Source organism: Eublepharis macularius, chromosome 4 (assembly GCF_028583425.1).
Source record: "Eublepharis macularius isolate TG4126 chromosome 4, MPM_Emac_v1.0, whole genome shotgun sequence".
NCBI lineage: Eukaryota > Metazoa > Chordata > Lepidosauria > Squamata > Eublepharidae > Eublepharis > Eublepharis macularius.
This window is the reverse complement of record NC_072793.1, coordinates 156,211,058-156,236,023: the sequence shown is the minus strand read 5'-3', so window position 1 is coordinate 156,236,023 and position 24,966 is coordinate 156,211,058. Positions and strand designations below refer to the sequence as shown.

Sequence of the window (24,966 nt, the reverse complement as noted above, 5' to 3'; positions counted from 1 at the left end):
TCTCGTGTTCATTTGTAAATTCTCTGGTTGGCCAGAAGCTTTTACAACCCGAACAGCCAAAACACGTGAAGTCACCAAATGGCTGCTCCAAAACCTTGAGCCAAAATGGGGGGTCCCCCAAGGGGATAGATAGTAATCAAGGAGCCCCATTTCACTTCTAAAGTCTTAGCTCAAGTTAGTCAGGCTCTGGGGATCCAGTGAAAATTTCATTCCCCATATCATCTGCAAGCCAATGGTCGAAAGGCTAAATGGCTGTCTGAAGAGACTGCTAGCCAAAATAGGACAGGAAACAGGTCTAAAATGGCCACATGCACTCCCACATGCACTTAGCGTCCTCTGTTCAGCCCCCAGGGGTAAACTCAAGCTGTCTCCTTTTGAAAGGGTTTTTGGGCACCCCTGGCCCCTTGTTATAGGCCAAAGGGGGGAAGTCCACATCGGGAATAGAGTTCTACTAGCGCATGTCCAGTCGTTGTCTCGCACCCTGTCTGTTCTTTGTTCTGCAGCACTGCTTAAGCACTCCTTCAGCCTTGATGGGCCCATACATGACCTTGCCGCTGATGACTGGGTCTCAGTCAAAATCTGGGACACCAAGCCCCTCCAGGCCTGGTAGACGGCACCCACCTGAGTCCTGCTAACCACTAACACAGCCGCCAAGGTCGAGGAATTCAAGTCCTGGATCCACCACTCGTGACTCAAAAAGGTCCCTGCACACGAAAAATGGACAGTGTGCCACGTTGATGGAGATCCTACTGATGGACTCAAACTGTTGTTCCAAAAGGATCCTGATCCCAGCGCCTAAGAACTGCATTTAATGCTGTTGTTTATCTTCTATCTCTGCGTAGAATTGTTCATTGAGATTATTTGTCTACTGTTTATTGCCTGGTTGTGCAACTATGGCCACACTTATGATAGTCCTTGCATGCCTCAGCATCCTCGTGCCTTCTTTTTTTTATTATGATTCCTGTTCCCACTGTTATGGCTTCCGTTGAAATCTCCGAGTATTCCAGACAGTTGCCTCTGTTAATGACCGGTGTTACCAAAAAAACCCAGCTCTTTGTCAGCACACCGGTAAGCAATACATCATAGTGTGACCACAACAGGTTCTAAGGCTGGAATAACCTGTCCCGGTCCCAGGAAGAAATCTCTTTCTAACGTTAGCAAAACAGATTGCTGCCTCCCTAAATGTTTCCAATTGCTGGGTGTGTGAGAAACCCCTTATGAGTGAACAATGGCCATAGGTAGCATCAGAAGTAACCCCTAAATCATTAGCCCTAGCTGGAATCATTCTGCTCCCATGCTGTATCCCTTGCATAACTCGATTGATACAAAGTACTGTCTCAAACATGACTATGGTTGCAACTCCGGCACAACCACTTCAAAAAGGGAGCTCCATTCCCCTTGCAGCTCTTAATGACTATAAATGCATTTCTGCCCAAACAAGTTCAGCTGCTGAACCTCTTAAATGAGGCAGGAAGGTACACAGAGAGGCCTGATCCAGAAGGAGAGCAAAGGGGGGAAAACCTGTAAGCCAGCACCAAAAAGAGAAAATCCATAATTGCCACCCTCCTGTCTCAGGCCCTCACCCTGCCTGCAAACCCTAGATATATCTCAGACCCCTGCCCTGCTCACAGGTTCAGCTACAACTCAGGCTATATTATATATATGCAAGGGGTTAGATAAAGTAACCATTTGCTTGCTCGCTATGACCTTTTTCTTACCTATAGATTATAAAGAAGTTTATACATAGCTGTTTTCTGTCTCATTGAAACAGGAAAGGTGTGTGGGTTTTTGCAAGATAAATATAGCTGTGTTCAGCCATGGAAAATAGGAAGTAAGTAGCAGATACTTGCGCTCAGCTATATAAAATAGGAAGTAAGGTAGCAGACGCACCAAGGGCTATGACCTTTGTGGTTAGACTTGCAGACGTGTGTGTGCGCTAATGTGTGACAAACTATGTATGGTATAAAACAAATATGAGTAGGGGGTTTTGCCATCAGAGTAATGGGAGGTGTAAACTAAGGCCGATTCCACATTACCTTAGCTCCCACTTTCCTTGTGCAATGATTGCTCCATCTGTTATTGCGCGTTCTTCGCTCGTTTGTCCACATCACCCTTTGAATAGCGCTTCTCCTGCGCAATCCGTTGATCACATCCCCTTTCAAAATGACGGGTAAAGGGGCGGGAAAAACCCGAACGGCCCCACGTTTTTTTGTTTTTTTTTAAAAAAGGACAAATTGACGCTATATCGACGTGTAATCATCTTGAATCAACGAAGCCGCGTTCCCTCCCTTGCCTGTCATTGGTTAATTTTCGGACCAGCCTCTGAAATGGTCAGTTATTGGATCCCCGTGGAGGCAGCAAAATTTGAACAGCTTTAAAATTGTACTGATGGTACTGATGAACGCGAGGAACTTCACAGCCTGCTTGCCAGGTGAAATCAGCATGGGATGGGTGATCGGTCACGATGACCTGCAGCAGCATCCCAGGGCAGAGCTTCATTTTGTCTTTGGAAACTTGACAGCTATGCCTAGCTCGGCGGCACAGTCCATGTCGTCCGTCTCAAGAGCCATGATTGCAGTGTCACAAGGATTACTAAACATTACTGAATTTAATAAACATATTAAACTGTTCCTCTGATATTTGAGGTCTGTCCGCTAGATTGAAATGAAAGTAATATGATGAGATGTCGACATTTCGACATGGTACTTTTTTATTTTTTAAAAAAGGGGTGGGAACAAAGGCAGGGCAGGGAATTGCTCCTTAATTTGGAGGTGGGTCAAGAGAGGCTAGGAAATTAACAGGGCGGTTATTCGTCACAAGATAACCTGCAACAAAAGTGCAATGGGCTGTGGCGACACCGTGCCGATTTAATGACGGCTTCGGAGACAATGCATGTGAATAGATTAAGGAATGGTGCTGCGGAAGCGAAAAACTGCCATGAGAATGAAGGTAGTGTGAATTTGGCCTATGGCGGAGTTTTAGGCGAAGACCGGAAAGGTGTAACTCCCAAGTACCTCAGCCAATGGGGAAAGGGAGAGGGAAATTGGGTTCCTCTTTGGCACCCACAGGCCTGTGTAATTCTATTGCTTCAATAAAACGGCTTGTTCCTCTCAGAGCCTCGATCTCTCTCTTCTTGTGGTTTGAAGCGGGAAGGGTCTAGTAGTCTGGCCCAGCTGCCTTCGGGTGACAGTCCAAGAACCTTGTATTAGACATTGCTTTGAATAAGGAAGTCGAGAAAATATAAGCCCCCTGCACCCCAAAATAATCTTTGGATCACCCCAAATCACATACCCCTGAACTCCAGAGACTGTCCCCTACAAAAGGACATGTGCTGGTTCTGATCCAGTCTCTGGTTCCAGAGTTGAGGCCTACTATTTCACCTTTCTATCAGAACCTTGTACTTTACATTGCTGTGAATAAGGATCTCAGAAATATAAGAGCCCTCTGCACCCCCAAATAATCTTTGGATCACCATAAATCAAACAGACCTGAGTTCCAGAGACTGTCCCTCACAACAGGACATGTGCTGGTGCTGATCCAATCTCTGTTTCCGGAGCTGAGGCCTCCTATTTGGCCTGCCTCCCAGAACCTTCTATCAGACATTGCTGTGAATAAGGAACTGGGGAAAATAAAAGCCCTCTATGCATCAATACAATCTTTGGATCACCTCAACTCACACAGACCTGAACTTCAGAGACTGCCCTCTGCAAGAGGACATGTGCTGTTTCTGATCCAGTCTCTACTTCTGGAGCTGAGGCCTACTATTTCACCTATCTCCGAGAACCTTGTATAAGACATTGCTGTGAATAAGGAACTGGGAAACATAAGAGCCCTCTGCACCCCCAAATAATCTTTGGATCACCCCAAATCTCACAGCTCTGAACTCCAGAGACTGTCCCCTACAAGAGGACATGTGCTGGTTCTGATCCAGTCTCTGGTTCTGGAGTAAGGCCTCCTATGTGGCCTGCCTGCAAGAACCTTGTATTAGACATTGCTGTTCATAAGGAAGTGGGGAAAATATAAATCCTCTGAACCCCGAAACAATCGCTGTGAATAAGGAAGTGGGGAAGTATAAGCCCTCTGAAACCCAAAACAGCACTGAACTCCAGAGACTGTCCCCTACAAGAGGACATGTGCTGGTTCTGATCCAGTCTCTAGTTCTGGACTTAAGACCTTGTATTAGACATTGCTGTGAATACGGAACTGGGGAAAATATGAGCTCTCTGCACTACAGAACAATCTTTGGATCACTCCAAATTACACATGTGCTCCAGAGACTGTCCCCTACAAGAGGACATCTGCTGGTTCTGATCCAGTTTTTGGTACTGGAGCTAAGGCATCCTATTTGGCTTGCATCCAAGAACCTTGTATTAGACATTGCTTTGAATAAGGAAGTGGGGAAAATATAAGCCCTCTGCACCCCAAAATAATCTTTGGATCACCCTCACGCACCCCTGAACTCCAGAGACTGTCCCCTACAAAAGGACATGTGCTGGTTTTACAGTATATCTGACTGAGAATAATAGGAAAGGGGATAAAAATTAACATTCTAGTCCTGGCTCCAAATCTGAGCAGACCCGAGACCAGGGCTGCTTTGAGAGAGAAACTGTTCCCAATACAAGCTTCTTGGAGGCAGCCAAAAAAGGAGGTCACAGCTCCAGAACCACTTTGTGGGGCACAGGGCTTATATTTCCCCCACTTTCTTATTCAAAGCAGTGTCTAATACAAGGTTCTTGCAGGCAGGCCACATTTGAGGACTTAGGTCCAGAACCAGAGACTGGATCAAAACCAGCACATGTCCTTTTGTAGGGGACAGTCTCTGGAGTTCAGGGGTGTACTCTGGAGTACAGGATTGTGTGATTTGGGGTGATCCAAAGATTATTTTGGATTTCAGAGGGCTCCTACTTCCCCACTTCCTTATTCACAGCAATGTAAAGTACAAGGTTCTGAGAGAAAGGTGAAATAGTAGGCCTCAACTCTGGAACCAGAGACTGGATCAGAACCAGTACATGTTCTTTTGTAGGGGACAGTCTCTGGAGTTCAGGGGTATGTGATTTGGGGTGATCCAAAGATTGTTTGGGGTTTCAGAGGGCTTATATTTTCACCACTTCCTTATTCAAAGCCATGTCTAATACAAGGTTCTTGGACGCAGGCCAAATTCGAGGCCTTAGGTCCAGAACCAGAGACTGGATCAGAACCAGCACATGTCCTCTTGTAGGGGACAGTCTCTGGAGTTCAGGGGTGTGTGATTTGGGGTGATCCAAAGATTGTTTTGGGTTTCAGAGGGCTCATACTTCCCCACTTCCTTATTCACAGCAATGTCTAATACAAGGTTTTTCTAGCTGGGCCACATAGGAGGGCTTAGGTCCAGAACCAGAGACTGGATCAGCACTAGCACATGTCCTCTTGTAGGGGACAGTCTCTGGAGTTCAGGGGTGTGTGATTTGGGGTGATCCAAAGTTTTTTTTCTGCTGCAGATGCCGCCCCTTTCTTCTTATTGAATTGTTCTGGGGGCATTCTATTTTGAAACTGTTTACTCAAGATCTGGGTTTTGTAGGATGACCCAGTATAGGTCCACTTAGAGTGCTGAGTCTTCTGAATCTGGAGGTGTATAATATGTGCCCCTGCAAACTTCATTTTGGGGTTCAGAGCTTTTCAATTTCCCCCCAAGATTTTTCTTTGGCTTTGCGAATAAGGAACTAGGAACTGCGAATAAGGAACTGGGAACTGGGAACCAACTTCAGCTTCGTTGTTGCTTCCTTTATTGAGTCAAGCCATCTCATGTCAGGTCTTCCTCTTCTACCACCTTTTCCTAGCATTATTGACTTTTCCAGTGAATCTTGTCTTTTCATGATGTGACCACAGTATGATAGCCTCAGTCTTGTCATTTTAGTTTCTAGGGAGAATTCAGACTTGATTTGATCTTGAATCCAATTATTTTTCTTTTTGGTTGCCCACGGAATCTGCAAAACTCTCCTTCAGCACTTAAAGCATATGGTAGAATAAATATTGTAACAAGATTTATTCCAGTTTAAGCTTTAAAGTGCCACTGGGCTCTTACAGACTGCTACCCATCTGGTATTATTCATTTACTATGTTTTTATCTTGGCTGTCCTTCAAAAAGCTCAGGATGGTCTTTTCTCCTCCATTTTTACCCTCATAAAACATGAGATAATTTAGGCTGAGAGAGAGTGACTAGCCCAAGGCAGAATGGGGATCTGAATCTGAATAACTTCACTTCCTGAATGCCCAGCACAAAGGAAGCCAAATGAACCAGTTTGGCAGAGAGATAGTTGTGTGTCATGCCTCTCACGTTTGTCAAAAGTAACAGCTTTCTTTGAAACGAGGTTACAGTTTCTTGACAATTCCTGCATAAAGCATTAGCAAGAACCATCCCTGTAAGAATGCAAGACAGACATGTTTGTAATATTTATTTACAGAAACACGAGTCTATATGCAAAGAAAAAAGTGTAGCAGCCAAAGACCTCCTCTCCCTTATCTGTTTTCCCTCCAACAGTGCTTGCTTCTCTCATGGGCCGTCGTCACACGGGCTTTTATTTAGCACGAAAATGGCGCAATTTCCCAGCAAACACCCACCTTATTCCAACACTGATGCGATTTTCTCTCTTCTGCTTTGTGCTTGATAGTCGCGATATTTTGTGCCTCAGTGTGAATGCCTCACATCGATGTATTTCGCCTTGCAACGCCCTATGCCCTCCCTTCAATCCCAGAATCCATTTCTCCCCGCAACTCCCTTTTTAAAAAAAATTATGTCCTTATAACGCCATAACGACATAACACAATGCAAATTTTCTGCTGAAGTAAAAATTACTCAATCACCATTGGAGAAATATTTTAACCCAAAATCACACCTCGCTAAAGTTGGAAAAACAAAAGGGTCAACCAATGACCACTCCATGGGCGGGAAAAAAGGGCAACGTATCAGCGTCGTTCTGGGTTGGTCTACAGGAATGTTTATATAATGTTATTCCGTTATAGCGGAATTAAATGGCAAAAAAATAAAAAAGCTGCTTCTGCACCATTAGAGAAAATGGAACAGAGTGCTTCGGTGTGGACAGCTCGGAGCGCGAAGAGCCATGAGGTGACCCAAAGAAACGTTACTGTGCCAATATCAGGTATGATGCTATATGCTGTAAATTTAACAGAACAGATGCCCGTGTGACGACGGCCATGGTCAGATCCCACTTCCTATAGAATCTTCACTTAAGAATTCTGTTTTTTCAAAGGCATTCCATAACAAGCAGACATGTCCAGACTGAGAGCGGAACTACAAGTGACAAAAGGCACAGATTGGACACTTGTCAGCTTCCCTCAAGTTTTGATGGGAAATGTAGGCATCCTAGTCTTGCAGCTTGGCTCTCTGACTGCTGTCCAATGGACTTTTCAACTGTCACTTGTCCAACATTCCGCCAAGCTGCCTACATTTCCCATCAAAACTTGAGGGAAGCTGACAAGTGTCCAACCTGTGCTTTTTGTCACTTGTGGTTCCGCTCTTAGTTCTCAACAGTTCACAGTCAACACAAAAAGGGCTTGTTGGTGTCCTCTTCACAAGGAGAGGACTCAAAGCCAACAGTCACAATCAAAGGTCACCGGATTAGCATGGCTCTGTCACATAACTGAGTGCCACATCCCTGCAAAGCCTGACTCTAGCTCTTAATAGCCACTGACCATGCTTCTAACACCAGGGACAGCTGTAGGACATCAGCCTGAGGGTAACTCTAGAGCTTGTTCATAGATCCAGAGGAGTTAGCCGTGTTAGTCTGTAGTAGCAAAACCAAAAAGAGTCCAGTAGCACCTTTAAGACTAACCAATTTTATTGTAGCATAAGCTTTCGAGAATCAAGTTCTCTTCGTCAGATGCATGATATGATCTGCATATTGATGGCATCCAATTCCATAGCTAGTATGAGTTCTCCTAAAGGCTTTATGTAGAGGTTGAATAACATGGGGGATAAGCTTGAGCCCTGCAGAACCCTGCAAGATAATTCCCACTCTGGAGACAGCCTAACTTCGACAACAACCCTTTGAGTCTGTTCCATAAGAAACAATTTAAACCAGTGCAATTTAAACCAGTCCCTTCATACCCATTTCTGCCTCCAAGCACCTCAAAATGCATGATGGCATAGTCTACTTTATCAAAGGCTGCAGATAGATGCAGGAGGAGCAGCAGCAGACAAGCATGGCCTTTGTCTACATTCAGGTGGAGATCATCAACTAAAGCCACCAGAGCTGTCTCTGGCATGAATCCACTCTGAAAAAGTTCCAAAGCACCAGAGGTATCCAAGATGTTCTGGCATTGGTTAGCTACTGCTCTCTCAATCACTTTGCCCAGAAAGGGCATATTGGAGTCTGGAATCTGGGCAATAACTGGCTACATCATTTTTGTCTAGGGATGTTTTTTTAATTAGCAGCTGGATTACTACCTGTTTGAATGGCCGAAGAAAGGTGCCCTAAGTTAGTGACTGATTCATGATAGACCTCAAAGGTTTGTTTATGTGGTCCTTTCATGAATTTAACAGCCAAGATAGGCAAGGATCCAGTGCACAAGTAGTAGTTTTCACAGATGCCAAGATCTTGTCAATATCCGTCACTGGAACTGGGTCAAAGTGGTCCGTACGTGAACCAGACTGTATATGAAACATTTCTTCCACATTGCCCATATTACAACTGCCATCTATATCAGAGTGTATTTGTGCTATTTTACTGGCAAAAAACCCTTTACAAAAACATTATAGCTAATTGTCTGTTTTTGAAACTGTAAAAATTCAGATTTAGAGTTAGGTGATACCTTGAACAACTGGGATGGTTGTGAACTACCTGATGCAACGGTTGCAGAGAAATAATGTCTCTTTGCTGCTCTCATCACTGCTTTATACATCTTCCAATGGACTGTGCAGCATGCTCTATGGAAATGCAACGATGGCTGGTGGGGGTGGGGGTGGTCTGCAACGGAAGACATCCTCACTTCTTGAAAAGAAACAACAAACCACAATAAGGAAAATGTAGAGTTTTCAGTGGAAAGGTATTTTTTTTAATTGTTAGTCATCCTTGAAATGCCAATGAAATGAATGCAGACAGGGCTTTGCTTTTTTAGATGCTGTTGGCTGGCTGAAGCTCTCCTGCTGGTTGCTGTTTGATAGCCATTTTAGGAATTACTAGAGAGAACGCTGAGCAAAGAGGGATTCACTTTGGGGGTCTGTAAAATCACCCCCTTTGTTCAATCTGCTTGAAATGTAAAAGTTCTTTGGAATAGAGGAAGGACTGTGTTCTGTGCAATTTTGGTGCTGTTAAGTGCAAAAACAGCTGCCCCAGAGACTCCAATTGCCCCCCTTCCCCTTTGAAAATGCCACAAAAATCATGAGAATGATTTTTAGATGGTATTTTACTCACAAGGAAACTGCAAAAGATAACAGGTATTACAATGGAAAGTGTTGGAAATGCCAAAACACAGAGGCAACATTTTATCATATGTGGTAGATATGTAAGAAAGCAAGGAACTATTGGATAGAAATACATGAAGAAATGCAAAAGATATTAGTTAGCTGAACCTATTCATAGGTATGTTGTGAGCATAAAATGGAGGAGAGGAGAATGATAAAAGCTGTTCTGGGTCCCTCCTGGCTGGCTCAATGTTACCATGACAAGAGTACAAATTAGCTTGGAACTAGGATTGCCAACTCCAGGTTGGAAAATTCTTGGAGATTTGGGGATGGAGCTGGAGAGGGCATGGTTTGGGGAGGGAAGGGACCTCAACAGGGTACAATGCCATAGAGTCCACCCTAACAACTCTTCCTCCAATGGAAAAAGCCATTTAAGTTGGAAGTAGGGTGGAGGAACTTTTCACAGCATAAGAAGCTCTAATACATGAGGAACTTCTTTTCCTTTAGAAAGAGCACTTTCCTAACAAAGTGTGTGCTGTACTGAAAACCTGTTAGATGTAATAATAATTTGGAGTGCTGCCACTTGTCAGCAAAAACTTAGCACTTTTTGCAATTGACGTGTTTCTGCATTTGAAAACTGTTGCAATCCTCCTTTTTTCCTTTAAAGGGTTAAGTGCACCCCCGCCACTGCCGATGTTCCATCACTGATGAAAATCATTCCTGCTCATTAGTGAATTGGTAAGGAAGAAAGGGCCTCTGGGACTTACAGGACCTGCAGTGTAATGTGTAGTTGGCCCCTGATGACACCGTCTCAGTTCTGGTTCCTTAGAGTTCCCCAGAAGTTCTCCAGACAATTTCCTTGCAACATTCAGAAGCTGCTGGACAGCAACAGCCCCTCTTCATCCAAGATATTTCTCAGGGAAACTGCTTTTCAGGTTCTCCACCCTCCACAAAGACATCTGGAGTTAAGGGATGAGGCTAAACTGTCTAGCAATCTCTGCAGAATCACTTGCAGGAGACAGTCTGCGAAGCAAGTCCGAGACGCTGGGCTGAAGCAGACAGCACCACCAAAAGAGGAATTGCAAAGAGAACAGGCTGACATCTGCTCTCATTCCTTTCTTCTTCAATATATCAGTCTCCCAAATTCTGCCTCTTTATATCCTCCCTGTTCTCCCTTATCCATTCCCACTTCTCTCCTTTTCAATGTTTCTCTAACCATTCAGGTGCATTAGGTCTCTCTGCATGATCTTCCTTGTAGAATATCAACATGTAAAGCCTAGAGTATTATTTCACATTTTTTTGTGAATCTGAGACTTCTATCCAGTGCATCCTCTTGCTCAGTGAGTCCTCTGAGTAAACATGCCTATGTCTGTGCTACACACCAGACTTCTGTTTCTCTCTAGTACAAGCCTTTTCTTTCTTATTGTGTTTTCCACTCAGCCTTCCCTTTCTCCATATTCTCTTCACTCTCAGTCTCTCTCCTTCTCTCCTAGTCTGTCTCCCCATCTGCAGCACATCTACGGACGTCTCTCTGTCTCTCCCTGGCATAGATGCATCAGAGATGCCCTTCACCAGTGCGTAAGAAAAGACCTGACAGAAGAAAAACTGCCTGCTTCTAAGCTAACCAGAGGTAAAGTTGGGTAGAAAAGAAAGGGACTCTAAACTCTAGAACAGACATATGGTAATACTGAAGACAGCAGAGATCTAGAATTTAACAGGCTTTTTGCAGACTAAGTGGTGCTTGACTTGCTTCAGAAGTGCTTTTTTCTTTTTCAAATTTCCAGATTAAAAAGAATTCCATTATCACTTTATATATTAACAACAGTTATTCTAACGTAAGTTTTAGTAAGTCAGAACTCACTTCTCCAGCTTTTACAATTTTGGAATATGTGTTTGGAATCCTGGAACTGAGGCAGCGTGTTGGGAAAGGGTTAACCATCCTTCTTCCACAGCTTCCCCTCTCCCCCAGAAGCTGTTTTCCCCTTAAAAACCAAACAGATAAAACCTCTCGTCCTAAAACCTCTAACCTTTGGAGTGTTTTATCCGTATTTGAGAACAACTCGTAGTTATGTACTCAATCATTTTTTTTTCTAAATTAAAAACAGCCCAGCCTCTTTAGACTTCCTTTGAAGGAAAGGTGCTCCAACCTTAGAACATTTTAGTTCCAGGTGTTTTCTTCTATTCTTTCTCACATTTACCTCCTTCAGATCTGGCAACCAGACTGTGACACAATATTCAAAATATGAACGACTATAGATATATCCAATGGATACTTACCTCGTTATTTTCAGTTCCCACCTGCTAATTCCTAATATTAAATCTGCCTTTTTCTAATACGTCCGTCCCCTCTCCCCCAATGTCTTTCACTGATAGTCATTGCCAGTTGTATTTGGACCCTATTTTCTCCCCATTAGGAACCCCCAAAGCAGCTTGCCACATCATTCTCCTGTCCCCCATTTTATCTACCCAGCAACAACTCTATAATGCAGGTTTCCCATATCCGTCAACCTGACTGCACCACGCAGGCTGTCCTCAGCATACATTCAGATTTTTTCAGATTTTTTCACTTTGCCTCTACGTAGTTTCTTACCTGCCATTGTTGTCTTGTTAAACAGCTTAAAGCAATCCTTTTACAAACTTTGTCATCCTTTTACAAAGTTTGTCACTTTTACAAACTTTACAAGCATTGTCACCATCAGCCAAGTTGCTTATTTCATTGATAGCCCCTTGGTTTGAGGCGTGAATAGCTTAGCTTAGCCTGAGCTTGTTGGAACTTGGAAGCTGAGCAGGGCTAGCCATGGTTAGCACTTGGGTGGGAGACCACCCAAAGACAACCAGAGTTGCTATCTGCTCATCTCTTGCCTGGAAATGGGGTCACCATGGATCAGTTGTGAGTGTGACTTGACACTGTGTTCCTCCTTCTTTCCCCTTCTTATGGAGTGAGCAGGACCAGTCCCACTGCTGGACCCACTGCTTTCCCCTCCATTGTGAAAATGGTCTGTTTACTCCTATCCTCTGTTAGGGATGTGTAAACACATATGAACTAATCAAAAAGTAACCAAATACAACCTGTCCATTAATATATTTATTGTCAGACCTCCTATCCATTCCTTAGCTGAAGGAACTGTTCTTTATTTAATGCAGTCCTGGAAAACATAAAATTGCTTCTTTCAATGGTAAGAAGCAATTTTAATATATTATGAGGATGAAGCCTTCTGAGAAAGTACAGGCAATGTCCTGATGAACATAGGGTTGCCAACTCTGGGCTGGGAAATTCCTGGAGATTTGTGTTGGAGCCTGGGGAGGGACCTCAGCAAGGTATAATGCCATAGAGTCCACCCTCTGAAGCTGCCATTTCCTCCAGAAGAACTGATATTTGTCATCTGGAGATCAGTTGTAATTCTGGGAGAACTCCAGGACCCACCTGGAGGTTGGCAACCCTCAAACATGATACATAATTCTCTTCTGCTTTCACACTATGTTTCTCATTTTGGAGTACACAGATAATAGAACTGATAGGGATGTTTACCAGCCAGCATAGTTACGGGTCATGCCACCTAGGAGAATTAGTATTACTAACTGCCTTAGTATGGGAGATGTGTTGGCCTGGAATCATGACTAGATGTTTTGCTTGGTGCTAACTATTGATAAGTATATGGAATAGCCGAGCACTTTAGACGAGCAGAACGTTTCCCCCCTTTACTTCTTCCCACCTCCCACTTGCTTTGACCTGCTTCCAAGTTCATGTGCTCAGTATTTTACAAGTGGACTTCAGCGCTTCGTGCTGAGTTCTGTCTTGGAATGTACAGACTCTGGTCCATGACCTCTACCACATTCTAGAGTAGAGTGCGGATCTGAATTTTGGAGGTAGACTCAAATCACAATTCACAATTGAGAGTTACGGGGTGATTTTGGACAATTGACAGTCTCTCATCCCCAAAAATATTCTTTTAGAGTCAGTTACTCACTCCACCTTCCCTTTCCTATTCATTGCCTGCTATTTTTCCTGACTTTTATAGATGATGAAGAGTGATGCATCATGGGAACACTTTAACCAAAGCTACCCAGGAGAATTCATCTTGTTGGGAGTGGCTGACCGCCCTCGCTTGGAGATGTTGCTCTCTGCAGTCGTCCTAGTCTGCTATCTAATGACCCTGCTGGGAAACACAACCATCATTGTGGTGTCCCGGCTGGATCCCCATCTCCACACCCCCATGTATTTCTTCCTCAGCAACCTCTCCTTTCTTGACCTTTGTTACACAACCAGCCTTGGCCCCCACATGCTGGTGAATTTCTGGAGAAGAAGAAAGACCATCACGTACGTTGCCTGTGCAGTCCAGCTGTATGTCTCCCTTGGTCTGGGCTCCACAGAGTGTCTTCTATTGGCAGTCATGGCTTATGACCGCTATGCAGCAGTCTGCCAACCTCTGCGCTACAGTAGCATTATGAGCCATTCCGTATGTTTCAAATTGGCTGCTGTCTCCTGGGTGAGCGCCTTCAGCCACTCACTAGTACAGACTGTAATGACTCTGAAGCTGCCGGTATGTGGACAGAACAAGGTGGACCATTTTTTCTGTGAAGTGCCAGCTCTGCTCAGACTTGCCTGTGTTGACATCTCATTCAATGAGGCTGTTCTCTCAGCTTCCTGTGTGCTCATCCTTCTGCTTCCTGTGGGGCTCATCATAGTATCTTATTGTTATATCACAACAGCCGTGCTGAGGATCCGCTCAGCTGAAAGCAGACACAAGGCTTTCAACACCTGTGCCTCCCATTTCACTGTGGTCTCGCTGTTCTTTGGTTCAGCAATTTTTAGTTACCTCCAGCCTCCTTCTAACTACTCCCGTGACCAAGGCAAGATGATGTCCCTGTTCTATACTGTGGTTGCACCTATGTTTAACCCATTAATCTATACACTGAGGAATAAAGAGTTCCACAGAGCTCTAAGAAGAGTAATGGGCAGGGAACCAAAAGCATAGCCCGGTGGCTGCCAAATTCATTTGGAGGGTCAACAGCATCTTTTAATAAATAAATGACAACTGCAATTGTTTAGACCTTTCTTTTCCAAATTAATTCCTCAAAGTAGGTTAATTACTTCCTCAAAGGAGGTTACCTATTCAGCCATTGTTTCCTATGGGAAACTCAATCTGGGATTATCCCGTGGCCTGGGGGTGGTGATGGTCATCTTTTAAACTTCATCAGTTTTCAGGGACTCTACTCCTAACTATCCTCTAAAGACTCCCCAATATTCATAAAAGTTTGACTCCAGGGCCCAAATGTATGAACGCCAAAGAAGGTGCCCCCAGCCACTCTTCATTATTCCCTATGGGGAAAGCTATCTGGGGGCTATCCAGGGAGCAAGCTCATCCCTGGGAAAGCCCGACAGAATTAAAATTACACCCCCCCCAAACCCCAACACCCCCTGAGCAAGCTGCCCAGCCACTGTCCCTTGTTCCCTATGAGGACCTATATCACACTAGAGAATCACATCTATTCCACCCAAACCAAATAGAAGCAAGGGACAGTCTCGCAACTAGTACTAAAATGAAGCAAGGAGATGAAATCAACCCATAACCAAAGTGAAGCAAGGGGACCAACTTCACATCCATTCCACCCAAATCAAACTGAACAAAGGGACACTCTTGCAACTTAGCCCAACAGAACCAGTGTCATTCACAGCAGCCAGGCACTGGGTTCAGCCAGTGGGGGAACACCATAGAGCAGAACCAAGAAGTACCCAGCCACAAGCACAAGGCAATGGCAAACAAGCACAGTTGCATAAGATGGATCCCACTTGGCCTCAGGCTGAATGAGAGTCAGGTGACACTTACTCTCTCTGCAGCTACCCTCACTGGCTCATGGCCTCAAGGAGCAGGCTGTGGCAGCATTTCATCACTGGCCAACCCTCCCACCCCTGCAATGAGGAAAGTTAACATTAGAACAACACATTGCTCACAGTATATTACGCAACAGCATTATATAGCTTCATTCGGGTGTTTTTGTGGGTTTTCCTTTGTGATACATGAAGTATTGTTCTCTATCAACAGAAAATCATATCATCCACTATAACTACATTGATCACTAAAGGAGAGCACTTACACGAGTCCAAAAAAGTATCTTACCCAAAGATACGAAGGTCGCAGGCAAGAAGCCCCTTCTACAAGGAAACTCTTGATCAACTTACTCATCACTTTTACAGGGTTTTAGAATCTTCTCCTAACAATACCTGTCTGTCCTGCTTCAAAGGGGCCCACATTTTTGGCTAACTTACTCTTACAACTTCAAACACGAGTCAAGGTTATCCATCTTCCTAAAATATATATAAAAATAGCTCATTCTTGCTACCTCTTTTCAAAGCTTATGTAAAATTAGTGATTACAAGTTTCTCATACGGATGAATATCTTTTGGCCTTCCATCAATACATCTATATTTGAGTAATATCTCCAGCTTCTGTGAAGTTAGACATTCCTGCCATTCTCAGATGCTCTCTGCACCTGGGCCTTAATACATTATATATAACTAGCAACAAAGCCCATTGTGACAAAAAAAAAACAGGCTCTAGAAAGAGCAGGGGGCCTGGGCTGGCCATTGCCACCTCCCCAGTACCCCGATATGGGGCAGGGGGGAGGAGATCAGGGCTGTCTGGCTGGGCACTGCCCTCTTCACAATGTCCCAATCCAGGTTGGGGGGAGGAGGGCAGGGCGTGGGAAGGAGGGCAGGCTGGCAGGGCTGGGCATTGCCCCCTCCCCAACACCCCGATATGGGGCAGAGGGAGGAGGGCAGGGTGGCCCGGCCGGGCATTGCTTCCTTCCAAGCGCCCCAATCTGGGTTGGGAGGAGGGCAGGGTGGGGAGAGGAGGGCATGATCAGGGGCTGGAGGCTTGGCAGGCAGGTGGGCACGCCTCCCAGCCCTTCGCAGCCACGATCACAGCCATGAAGGGTTGCAGGCGTGCCCGCCCATCTCCAGGCTCCAAGGCTGGAGGCTTTGCAGGCAGGCGGGTGCACCTCCTAGCCCTTTGCAGCTACGATCGCAGCCACAAAGGGCTGCAGGTGTGCCCACCCATCTCCAGACTCTGTGGTTGGAGGCTTGGCAGGTGGGCGGGCGCACCTCCCAGCCCTTCACAGCCACAATCATGCCTGCCCATCTCCAGGCTCCGGGGCTGGAGGCTTGGGGGGAGGAACGCACCAGGTGCCCGGCTCCTGCACCCAGCAGCAGCCCGTTCGGGCCCCATTAGGGTCGGAGTGGGCTGCTGCCCAGGCCACTGCAGGTGGTGAGGGCTGTGGGAGGTGGAGCCAAGTGCCCTGAGGGCTTCTGCACCCAGCAGCAGCCTGTTCTGCCCCGTTGGCAGCCCATTCCAACCCATTGGCGCAGGAGAGGAACAACTCTCCTCTTATCCCCGCTAGGGGTGCAGTACCACGCCTGCGCTGGGGAATCGAGGTGAGTCATTGGAAACCTGCTTACTGAATTATGTTATAGGATGATATGAGTTAGATGGCTCTTCTAATCTACACAAGGTCATACAACTGTGTTACCACTTTTGTTTCATGCTCCTCTCCAAGGTTGTTCTACTCTAGGCCTCGAGACTGCCTTTGTGGCACGTCGATTTATGCGGCTGAGTAAGGGTATCATCTGTGACTTTCTTCGTCGTATCCAGCAACTGTTCTCCTATAGTTCTAGCTATATCCATGACAATCCAGTATGTCACTTGCAGTTTTTACCAGAAATGATGTAAGGCACACTTTTGTTTCCCCCCCTCATCTCTTCCTTCTGATATCCAAGGCACTGGCAGGCAACAAGGAGGGATGCCTACTGATGTGGCAAGCAGGAATGGGGTGAAATAACCAAGGATTGAGACCATTTGAAAGAACCCAGCTTGACGTTCATTATTAGAGTTGCAAAAATAGGTGCTACAGAGTTCAAGGTGGAGGGAAACCACTGTTTTTTCCTATCATTCATAAGAGCACAGGGATAATAAAACAGAAGCAGATAAACACAGTCCACCTATCCTACCCAGACATGTGGTGCCTATCCATCCATATTCTTGGCTCCAAGTTCAAATTCGACCTATTTCTGAGGTGAGGTAGTTCCTGTAAGTAGTTTCTAGTCTGAGTTGGGCAAACTCTCCTTGGCTCTCCTTTTCAGCTTTCAGTATATGCCCCCCTGAGCAAAATGAGTTAAATAAATAATAAGATCAATCGACATAACAGATGGAGAGAACAGTCTTTTAAAAAAGGGACCTGGGTGTTCCATTTGATGTCACATGTTTGCAGTGCAATCCTAAAAATATTTTCCTGGGAGTAAACCCCATTGAATAGCTTTGAGTTTTATGTATTGTCGAAGGCTTTCACGGCCGGAGAACGATGTTTGTTGTGGGTTTTCCAGGCTGTTTAGCTGTGGTCTTGGCATTGTAGTTCCTGACGTTTCGCCAGCAGCTGTGGCTGGCATCTTCAGAGGTGTAGCACCAAAAGACAGAGATCTCTCAGTGTCACAGTATGGAAAAGATGTTGGCAGGTCATTTATATCTACTCAGGAGGGGTGGGGTTGAGCTGAGTTTCTGTACCATGCATCTGACGAAGAGAACTGTGATTCTCAAAAGCTTATGCTACAGTAAAGTTGGTTAGTCTTAAAGGTGATACTGGACTCTTTTCTATTTTGCTACTACAGACTAACACGGCTAACTCCTCTGGATCTATAATAAGGAAGAGGCACTTCTAAACGTCCTCATTGTGGATCAGATCTGATGACAGATGTCCAAAATGAAATTCACTGGGAAAGCTTGTGGTATTCAAATAATCATATCTCAGATTATGATTCTCTTCAAAGGCCGTGTTAGTCTGTAGTAGCAAAACTGTAGTTCAACAGAAACCTTTCAAAAACAAAATCCAACAGGAAGCTGCTGAATTGGAATTCATATGTAAATTTGACTCAGTCAAGATGGGATTGAATAGAGACTATGGATGGTTATCTCATTATCAGAAGTAACTGACTTCCTTAACAGAAGCAAACTGATCTCCATATCAGAAGCTACTGTTTGCATCTACTCCGCCCTCCCCTCTCCACCTATATATCTGACCAGTTCCTTCTGCATCTGACGAAGAGAACTGGGATTCTCGAAAGCTTATGCTTCAATAAAGTTGGTTAGTCTTAAAGGTGCGACTGGACTCTTTTTGATTCTTCAAAAGCCCTTCTCTAGTAACACCCCCTCCACACACACCCATGGAACCAATGTAGACAGAGACCAGGTATTTGGCATGATAGTAAACAACAAAGAAAGAAAGCCCCCACCAACTCAACCCAAACAGATAAGGGAAAATACAGGGCTCAAGTTACAAAGTAAAATATTAAAATATATTCCAATGTACACAATGTTCAAGTTAAAAACAAGTTAAAAGCATAGGGACTGAATATCATGCTACATATATATGTTAAAAATAGGTAAACCGTTCTCCACACACAGATGATGTTACAGTCAAATGACCAACACTAAAACAGACGAAATCTTTTAATATTTATTAAAATATTTTAATATTTTACTCCCTAACTTGACCCCTGTATTTCCCCCCATTTGGAATGATAGTGCCTGGCACCTTAATTGTTGGCTTTCAGGTACTGGGAACAGCACTTCTTGTTTGTCTGGTGCTCTTTGCTGAGGCAATCCCATATCCCTGAAACCCTCTTCCTTAAGAGTTCTGCCTCATGCCTTGAGTGTCAGTAAGGCTGTGGCTCATTGTTACAGCATCTGCTTCGCATGCAGAAGGTCCCAAGTTCAATTCCAGCCATCTCTAGCTAAAAGGATCAGATGGTAGATGATGGGAAAGACCTGGGGTACTGGAGGGAGGCTGCCAGGCTGAGTAGACAGTTCTGACGTTCATGGACCAATGGTCTGATCCAGTGGCCTTGGTGGTGTGTGTTCATGTGTGTGGTGTTTAGGTATCAGGAAAAGGAAAAATATTTCATTCTTCTTCTGGTTGTGTTTTTCCTGATAGGTTAATTTAGTTCTGGTTCTTTACCACGGTTATGTGCCTTTTTAGTGGGGCTATCTCATTTATATACTGATGCTTTGACTTCTTTTGCTGACTACTGCGTATATTTTAGAGGTTTTATAGTAAATTTAGTTTGATCAAAGCTGCACTGAGCAATTAATTTGGGAAAGTGAGGTATAAATAATTGTAGTTGTCGTTTATTAAAAGATGCTGTTGACTCTCCAAATGAATTTGGCAGCCACTGGGCTAAGCGGTTGGTTCCCTGCCCATTACTCTACTTAGAGCCCTGTGGAATTCTTTGTTCCTCAGTGTATAGATTAATGGGTTAAGCATCGGAGCAACCATGGTATAGAACAAGGACATCATCTTGCCTTGGTCACGGGAGTAGTTAGAAGGGGGCTGGAGATAACTAAAAATTGCTGAGCCATAGAAGAGCGAGACCACAGTCAAGTGGGAGGCACAGGTGTTGAAAGCCTTGCGCCTGCCTTTGGCTGAGTGGATCCTCAGCACGGCTGCTGTGATATAACAATAAGATATTACGATGAGGCTCAGAGGGAGCAGAAGGATGACCACGCTGGATGCAAAGAGCTCAGCCTCGTTGACTGAAGTGTCAACACATGCCAGTTTGAGCAAAGCTGGTACTTCACAGAAAAAATGATCCACCCTGTTCTGTCCACACAAGGGAAGCTTCAGAGTCATTGCTGTCTGTACTAGTGAGTTGCTGAAGCCACTCACCCAGGAGACAGCAGCCATTTTGAAACATGTGGAATGGCTCATAATGGCGGTGTAATGCAGAGGTTGGCAGATTGCAGCATAGCGGTCATAGGCCATAGCTGCCAACAGAAGACATTCTGTTGAGCCCAGACCAAGGGAGACGAACAGCTGGACTGCACAGGCAACGTACGTAATGGTCTTTCTTCTTCTCCAGAAATTCACCAACATCTGGGGGCCAAGGCTGGTTGTGTAACAGAGGTCAAGAAAGGAGAGGTTGCTGAGGAAGAAATACATGGGGGTGTGGAGATGGGGATCCAGCCGGGACACCACAATGATGGTTGTGTTTCCCAGCAGGGTCATTACATAGCAGAGCAGGACGATTGCAGAGAGCAACATCTCCAAGTGAGGGCGGTCAGCTACTCCCAATAAGATAAATTCTCCTGGGTAGCTTTGGTTAAAGTTTTCCCATGATGCATCACTCTTCATCATCTATAAAAGTCAGGAAAAATAGCAGGCAATGAATAGGAAAGGGAAGGTGGTGTGAGTAACGGACACTGAAGGAAATCAGGCCCTCCCTCTACCTAGCACACAGCCTTTTGAAAATACTATTTTTAGAGTCTGCATATATATTAATTAGGGATGCTGGAAGGGCTCACATCCTGATTGCTATTGGAAAACAGGAGGGTTTGGGGGAGGGGGGGTTGATGATCTGTTCGTCTGCCGCTGATGGATTTCATCAGGTTGCTCATTGTATTAGAATATTAGTGTGCAGAAGGGCAATGATATTTTTTTAAGATCAAAAAATCAAGAACAAAATCACTTGTATTTATATAACACTGTTCCACAGTGTTGTTATTATTGCAACAATACAGCTGGGGAGCTGGGGCTGAGAGGAGCGGCTTACTCAAAGCCACCTACTCAGCTCATCATGGCAGAAGTGGGATTCAAAGAAGCAGAGTGCTGATTCGCAGCCCAACTACTGCATGGCAGGTGGAAAAGGCAGGGGAAATCATGGCTCACTGTAGATGCAGCCATAGATAATCAGCCATAAATTAATTAAATCCATCATAAAGAAAAGCTGTGTTTTTTAAAATCCTGCCCTTTTGTGTTAAGTATTTAGTTAATGGCTAACAACCTGTTTGCCCTGGCAGCAGTTTGCACAGTCACTTGCAACCCTGCTCACCAGGCATTCTGAGTTGTTTGATGCCTACCTGGTAGGGTCATGGTGGACCAGAGTCCATACACTCTAAGACAGAGCTCAGTATAGAAGTGTTGAAGTCCACATATAAAACACAGAGCATATGAACCTGATAAACAGGAGGGGGGAAGAAGTAATAGGAGTGAATGTTCTGCTCATTTAAGGACCACCCCTATTGCATCTAATTACGAATAGTTAGCTCCAGCCAGCCAACCAGCCAACCAGCCAAAATTTAGCCATGATACCAGGCCTACATATGTGTGATACTAACCCATCTGTCTGTCTAGTGCATTTTATGTCATTTTTCTACCCAAATGGGGTCCTCAAGGTAGCAAACAGTAAAACATTAAACAAATTTAAAACAACATTAAAATTAATTTAAATGTAAAACAACATTTACAATAATATAAAAAAACAATTCAATAAACACGCACACACAAACACATTATACAAAGAACTATACCTATAATGAGTAAAGTTGCCTGCTCTGGTTTAGGAAATGCCTGGGAGGATGAAGGGTTGGGGGACAGAGTGCAGCGGGATATAATGCCATAGAGTCCCCCCTCTCAAGCAGCCATTTTCTCTAGGGGAACTAAGCTCTGTAACCAGGAGATCAGTTGTCATTCTAGGAGATCTCCATCCAACTTCCTGGAGCTTGGCAACCCTAGTTATTGTGGGTATGCCAAACAAAACACAAACATCTTCACCCACTGGTGAAACACAGCAATAAAGGGAGACAGATTAATCACTCTGGGGGTGGAGTTCCAAAGTTTTGGCACCACAACAGAGAAGGCCCGTTCTTCGGTTGCTACCCACTGAGACTCTGACGGGGGGGGGGGGGGGGACATGCAAAGCAGGGTCTCTGAAAAGGACAAGAGCAAATGGGTAGAATTTGGTCCTTAAGTTATATGATAGCTGTACTTTGAACTGGGCCCAGAAACAAACTGGGAGCCAGTGCAGATAGATTAAGACTGCAGTACTATAGTCCTTACAACTCACTCCAGTTAGTATTCTGACTGCAGCATTCTGTACCAACCCTAGCTTCTGGATAGTCCTCAAGGGCAGCCCCGTGCACAGCATATTGCAGTATTCTAATCTAGATGTTACCTGGGCATGTACTACAGTGGCAAGATCTTTCCTGCCCAGGAAGGGTGGCAGCTGGCTCACCATCCAAAGCTGGTGAAAGACACCCCTGGGAACCTTGTTTATCCAACAAGAGTATTGCTATTTACAAATGTGCCCCATTGCCTGCCTTTTTGCCAACAAAGGCAAACAAATCCTTTGTGCCTGGGTCTAGCACGAGCAACCTAAGAGAGAGCAGGATAGCAACCAAACAGCAGCCACTTAAACAAAAGCTCTCTTCCTGGTACTCTAGCCAATGACTGTGCCAGAAACACTTCGGAAAGTCAAGCATTTTAGAGCAATTCTTTGGGCTGAGAAGTCCCATAACTGCCAATTGGTAAACATCTCTGTCAGTTCTGTATCTGTTGATTCAGTCCATGCTCCAAAATGTGGAACATAGTGTGAGATCAGAAGAATATTATGAATTATCAGAATATTGCCAGTACTTCCTTAAAGGTCATCATCCTTATAATATATTAAAATTGCTTCTTACCTCTGTGGTATATTTCTTTCCCCCCAGAACTGTGTTGAATAAAGAACAGTTTCTTCCTCTGAAGAACAGATAGCATGTCTGATACTAAAAGACAGGTTGTCTTTGGCCACTTTTTGATAACTTAATGACTGACTGCATATCCCTAGCAGAGGGTAAGAATAAAGAGACCATTTTCACAAGAGGAGAGAACGGTGATTCTTGCAGTAAGACAGGTCCTGATTGTTCCATACCAAGGGGAAGGAAGAACGTGCCATAAATTCATAACCTCCACAGGCATTCCAGGCAAGAGATGAGCTGAGCTGCCTTCCTCTGTACAGAAACCACAACCTTCCTTGGTGGCCTCCCATCCAACTATTAACCACGGCCAACTCTGCTTCGCTTCCAAGAAGCTTGGGCTAGGCTGGGCTATTCAGGCTTCATACCAAGGGGCCACCAATGAAATAAGCAACATCGTTGGTGGTGAATGATAGTAATATATACAGGATTACTTGTGATTTTACAAAACAGAGCTTGTAAAAAGTTCTTTAAACTAACAAGACAACAGGATGGCAGGAAATAATCCATGTAGAGGCAAAGTGATGCACTCTAGTGATAAAAGTGTGCGCTGATGAGAGCCAGTGTGATTCAGCCAGTGTTGGCCTAGGACCTGGGATACCCAGATTCAAATTCCTGCTCTATTGTGAAAGCTGATTGAGGGACCGAGGGCCAGACATTCTCTTTCTCAGCCTAACCTGTCTTACAGAGTTGTTGCTGTTATGGATAAGATGGAGGACGGGAGAATGATGTGATGGTGCCCTTTGGGAAGAAAATACTGTACAAATACTTAAATAATTGATGCTACAACTGGCAACGGCTACTGATGAAAAGCATTGGGGGAGGGGCATATTAGAAAAAGGGAAATTTGATATTAGGAATAAGCTAGACGGAACTGAAAATAGTGAGGTAAATATTTTATGCCAGTGTATGAATGTCTAGTCACTTATATTTTGAATACTGTAAAACATTCTGGATGCCAGATCTGAAGAAGGGGTAGATCTGGGGAAACAATAGAAGAAAACACCTAGAACTAGAATGTTCTGGGTGCTGGAGCACCTTCCCTTCAACAGAAGTCTAAAAAGGCTGGGCTGTTTTTAATTTAGAAAGAAAGATTATTGAGTACCTAACTACATGGTATTCACAAATATGGCCAAAAGCAGTCCAAAGGCTGGAAGTTTATGGATGAACGTTTTGATCTGTTCGTTTTTAAAATGAAAACCAGCTTCAGATAGGAGTGGGAGAGCAATGGAAGGGGGATGAATAACCCTCCACGCACATGCTGCCTCTCGGTTCCAGGATTCTAAACACACATTCCCAAACTGTAAACACTTCCACATATCTAGAGAAATTCTAGATGGCTGCTGTCTTCAACACACATTTGTTCTAGAGTTTAGAGCCCCTTGATTTTCTCTGGTTGCTCCACTCCCCAACCTCACCTCTGGCTTGCTTAGAATCGGGCAGCTTTTCTTCTGCAAGGTCCTTTCTTATGCACTTGTGAAGGGCATCTCTGGTGCATCTATGCCAGGGAGAGACAGAGAGAGATCCATGGATGCAGAGTTTATTCTGCTGCTTGTACACAATCTATGGTGAGGAAAGAACTGGGAAGTTAAGATTTGGGAGGAATTGTGGCTGGAAGGAGATCATAGAATTGTAGAGTTGGAAGAGGCTTTACAGAGCATCTAGTTCAACCAGCTGCCTAATGCAGAAACGGCCTAAAGCATCCTGGACAAGTATTCAGAAGACCGGCAATGAGAGGGAACCCACCACATCTCTACACAGCTGATCCCACTGTTGAATTACTCTTAACATGAAGAAATGTTTCCTGACATCCAGCTGGTAGCTTCCTTTCTGTAGTTTAAATCCTTTGTTTTGAGTCCTCTCAAAATGAGGTGGCAAGGAGAGACATAACCTAGAAAAAGCAAAAGAGGAAGGCACAGGAAGCAATTGCCCACTCAAGAGAAGCGAGCAGATTGGGAAAGATACAGAGTAGAAGGAGACAGAAAGAGGGAGATGAAAATCTGG

The 24,966-nt window shown here is 44.6% G+C and overlaps 2 protein-coding genes across 2 annotated transcripts; one reads left to right on the top strand and one right to left on the bottom strand.

Moving 5' to 3' along the window:
* The first annotated feature begins 13,422 nt into the window (after window positions 1-13,422).
* On the top strand, window positions 13,423-14,376 carry LOC129327709 (olfactory receptor 2G3-like). Its single transcript, XM_054976463.1, has one exon. The coding sequence runs from the start codon at window positions 13,423-13,425 to the stop codon at window positions 14,374-14,376; it is 954 nt and encodes a 317-aa protein (XP_054832438.1).
* Window positions 14,377-19,627: 5,251 nt separating this feature from the next.
* On the bottom strand, window positions 19,628-20,584 carry LOC129328289 (putative olfactory receptor 2B8). Its single transcript, XM_054977249.1, has one exon. It carries the CDS (start codon window positions 20,582-20,584, stop codon window positions 19,628-19,630), a length of 957 nt encoding a protein of 318 aa, XP_054833224.1.
* Between the last annotated feature and the right edge of the window lie 4,382 nt (window positions 20,585-24,966).

Excerpts from the sequence above, each read along its gene's own strand:
- LOC129327709 (XM_054976463.1), top strand. The coding sequence starts at position 13,423 with ATGAAGAGTGATGCATCATGGGAACACTTTAACCAAAGCTACCCAGGA.
- LOC129328289 (XM_054977249.1), bottom strand. The coding sequence starts at position 20,584 with ATGATGAAGAGTGATGCATCATGGGAAAACTTTAACCAAAGCTACCCA.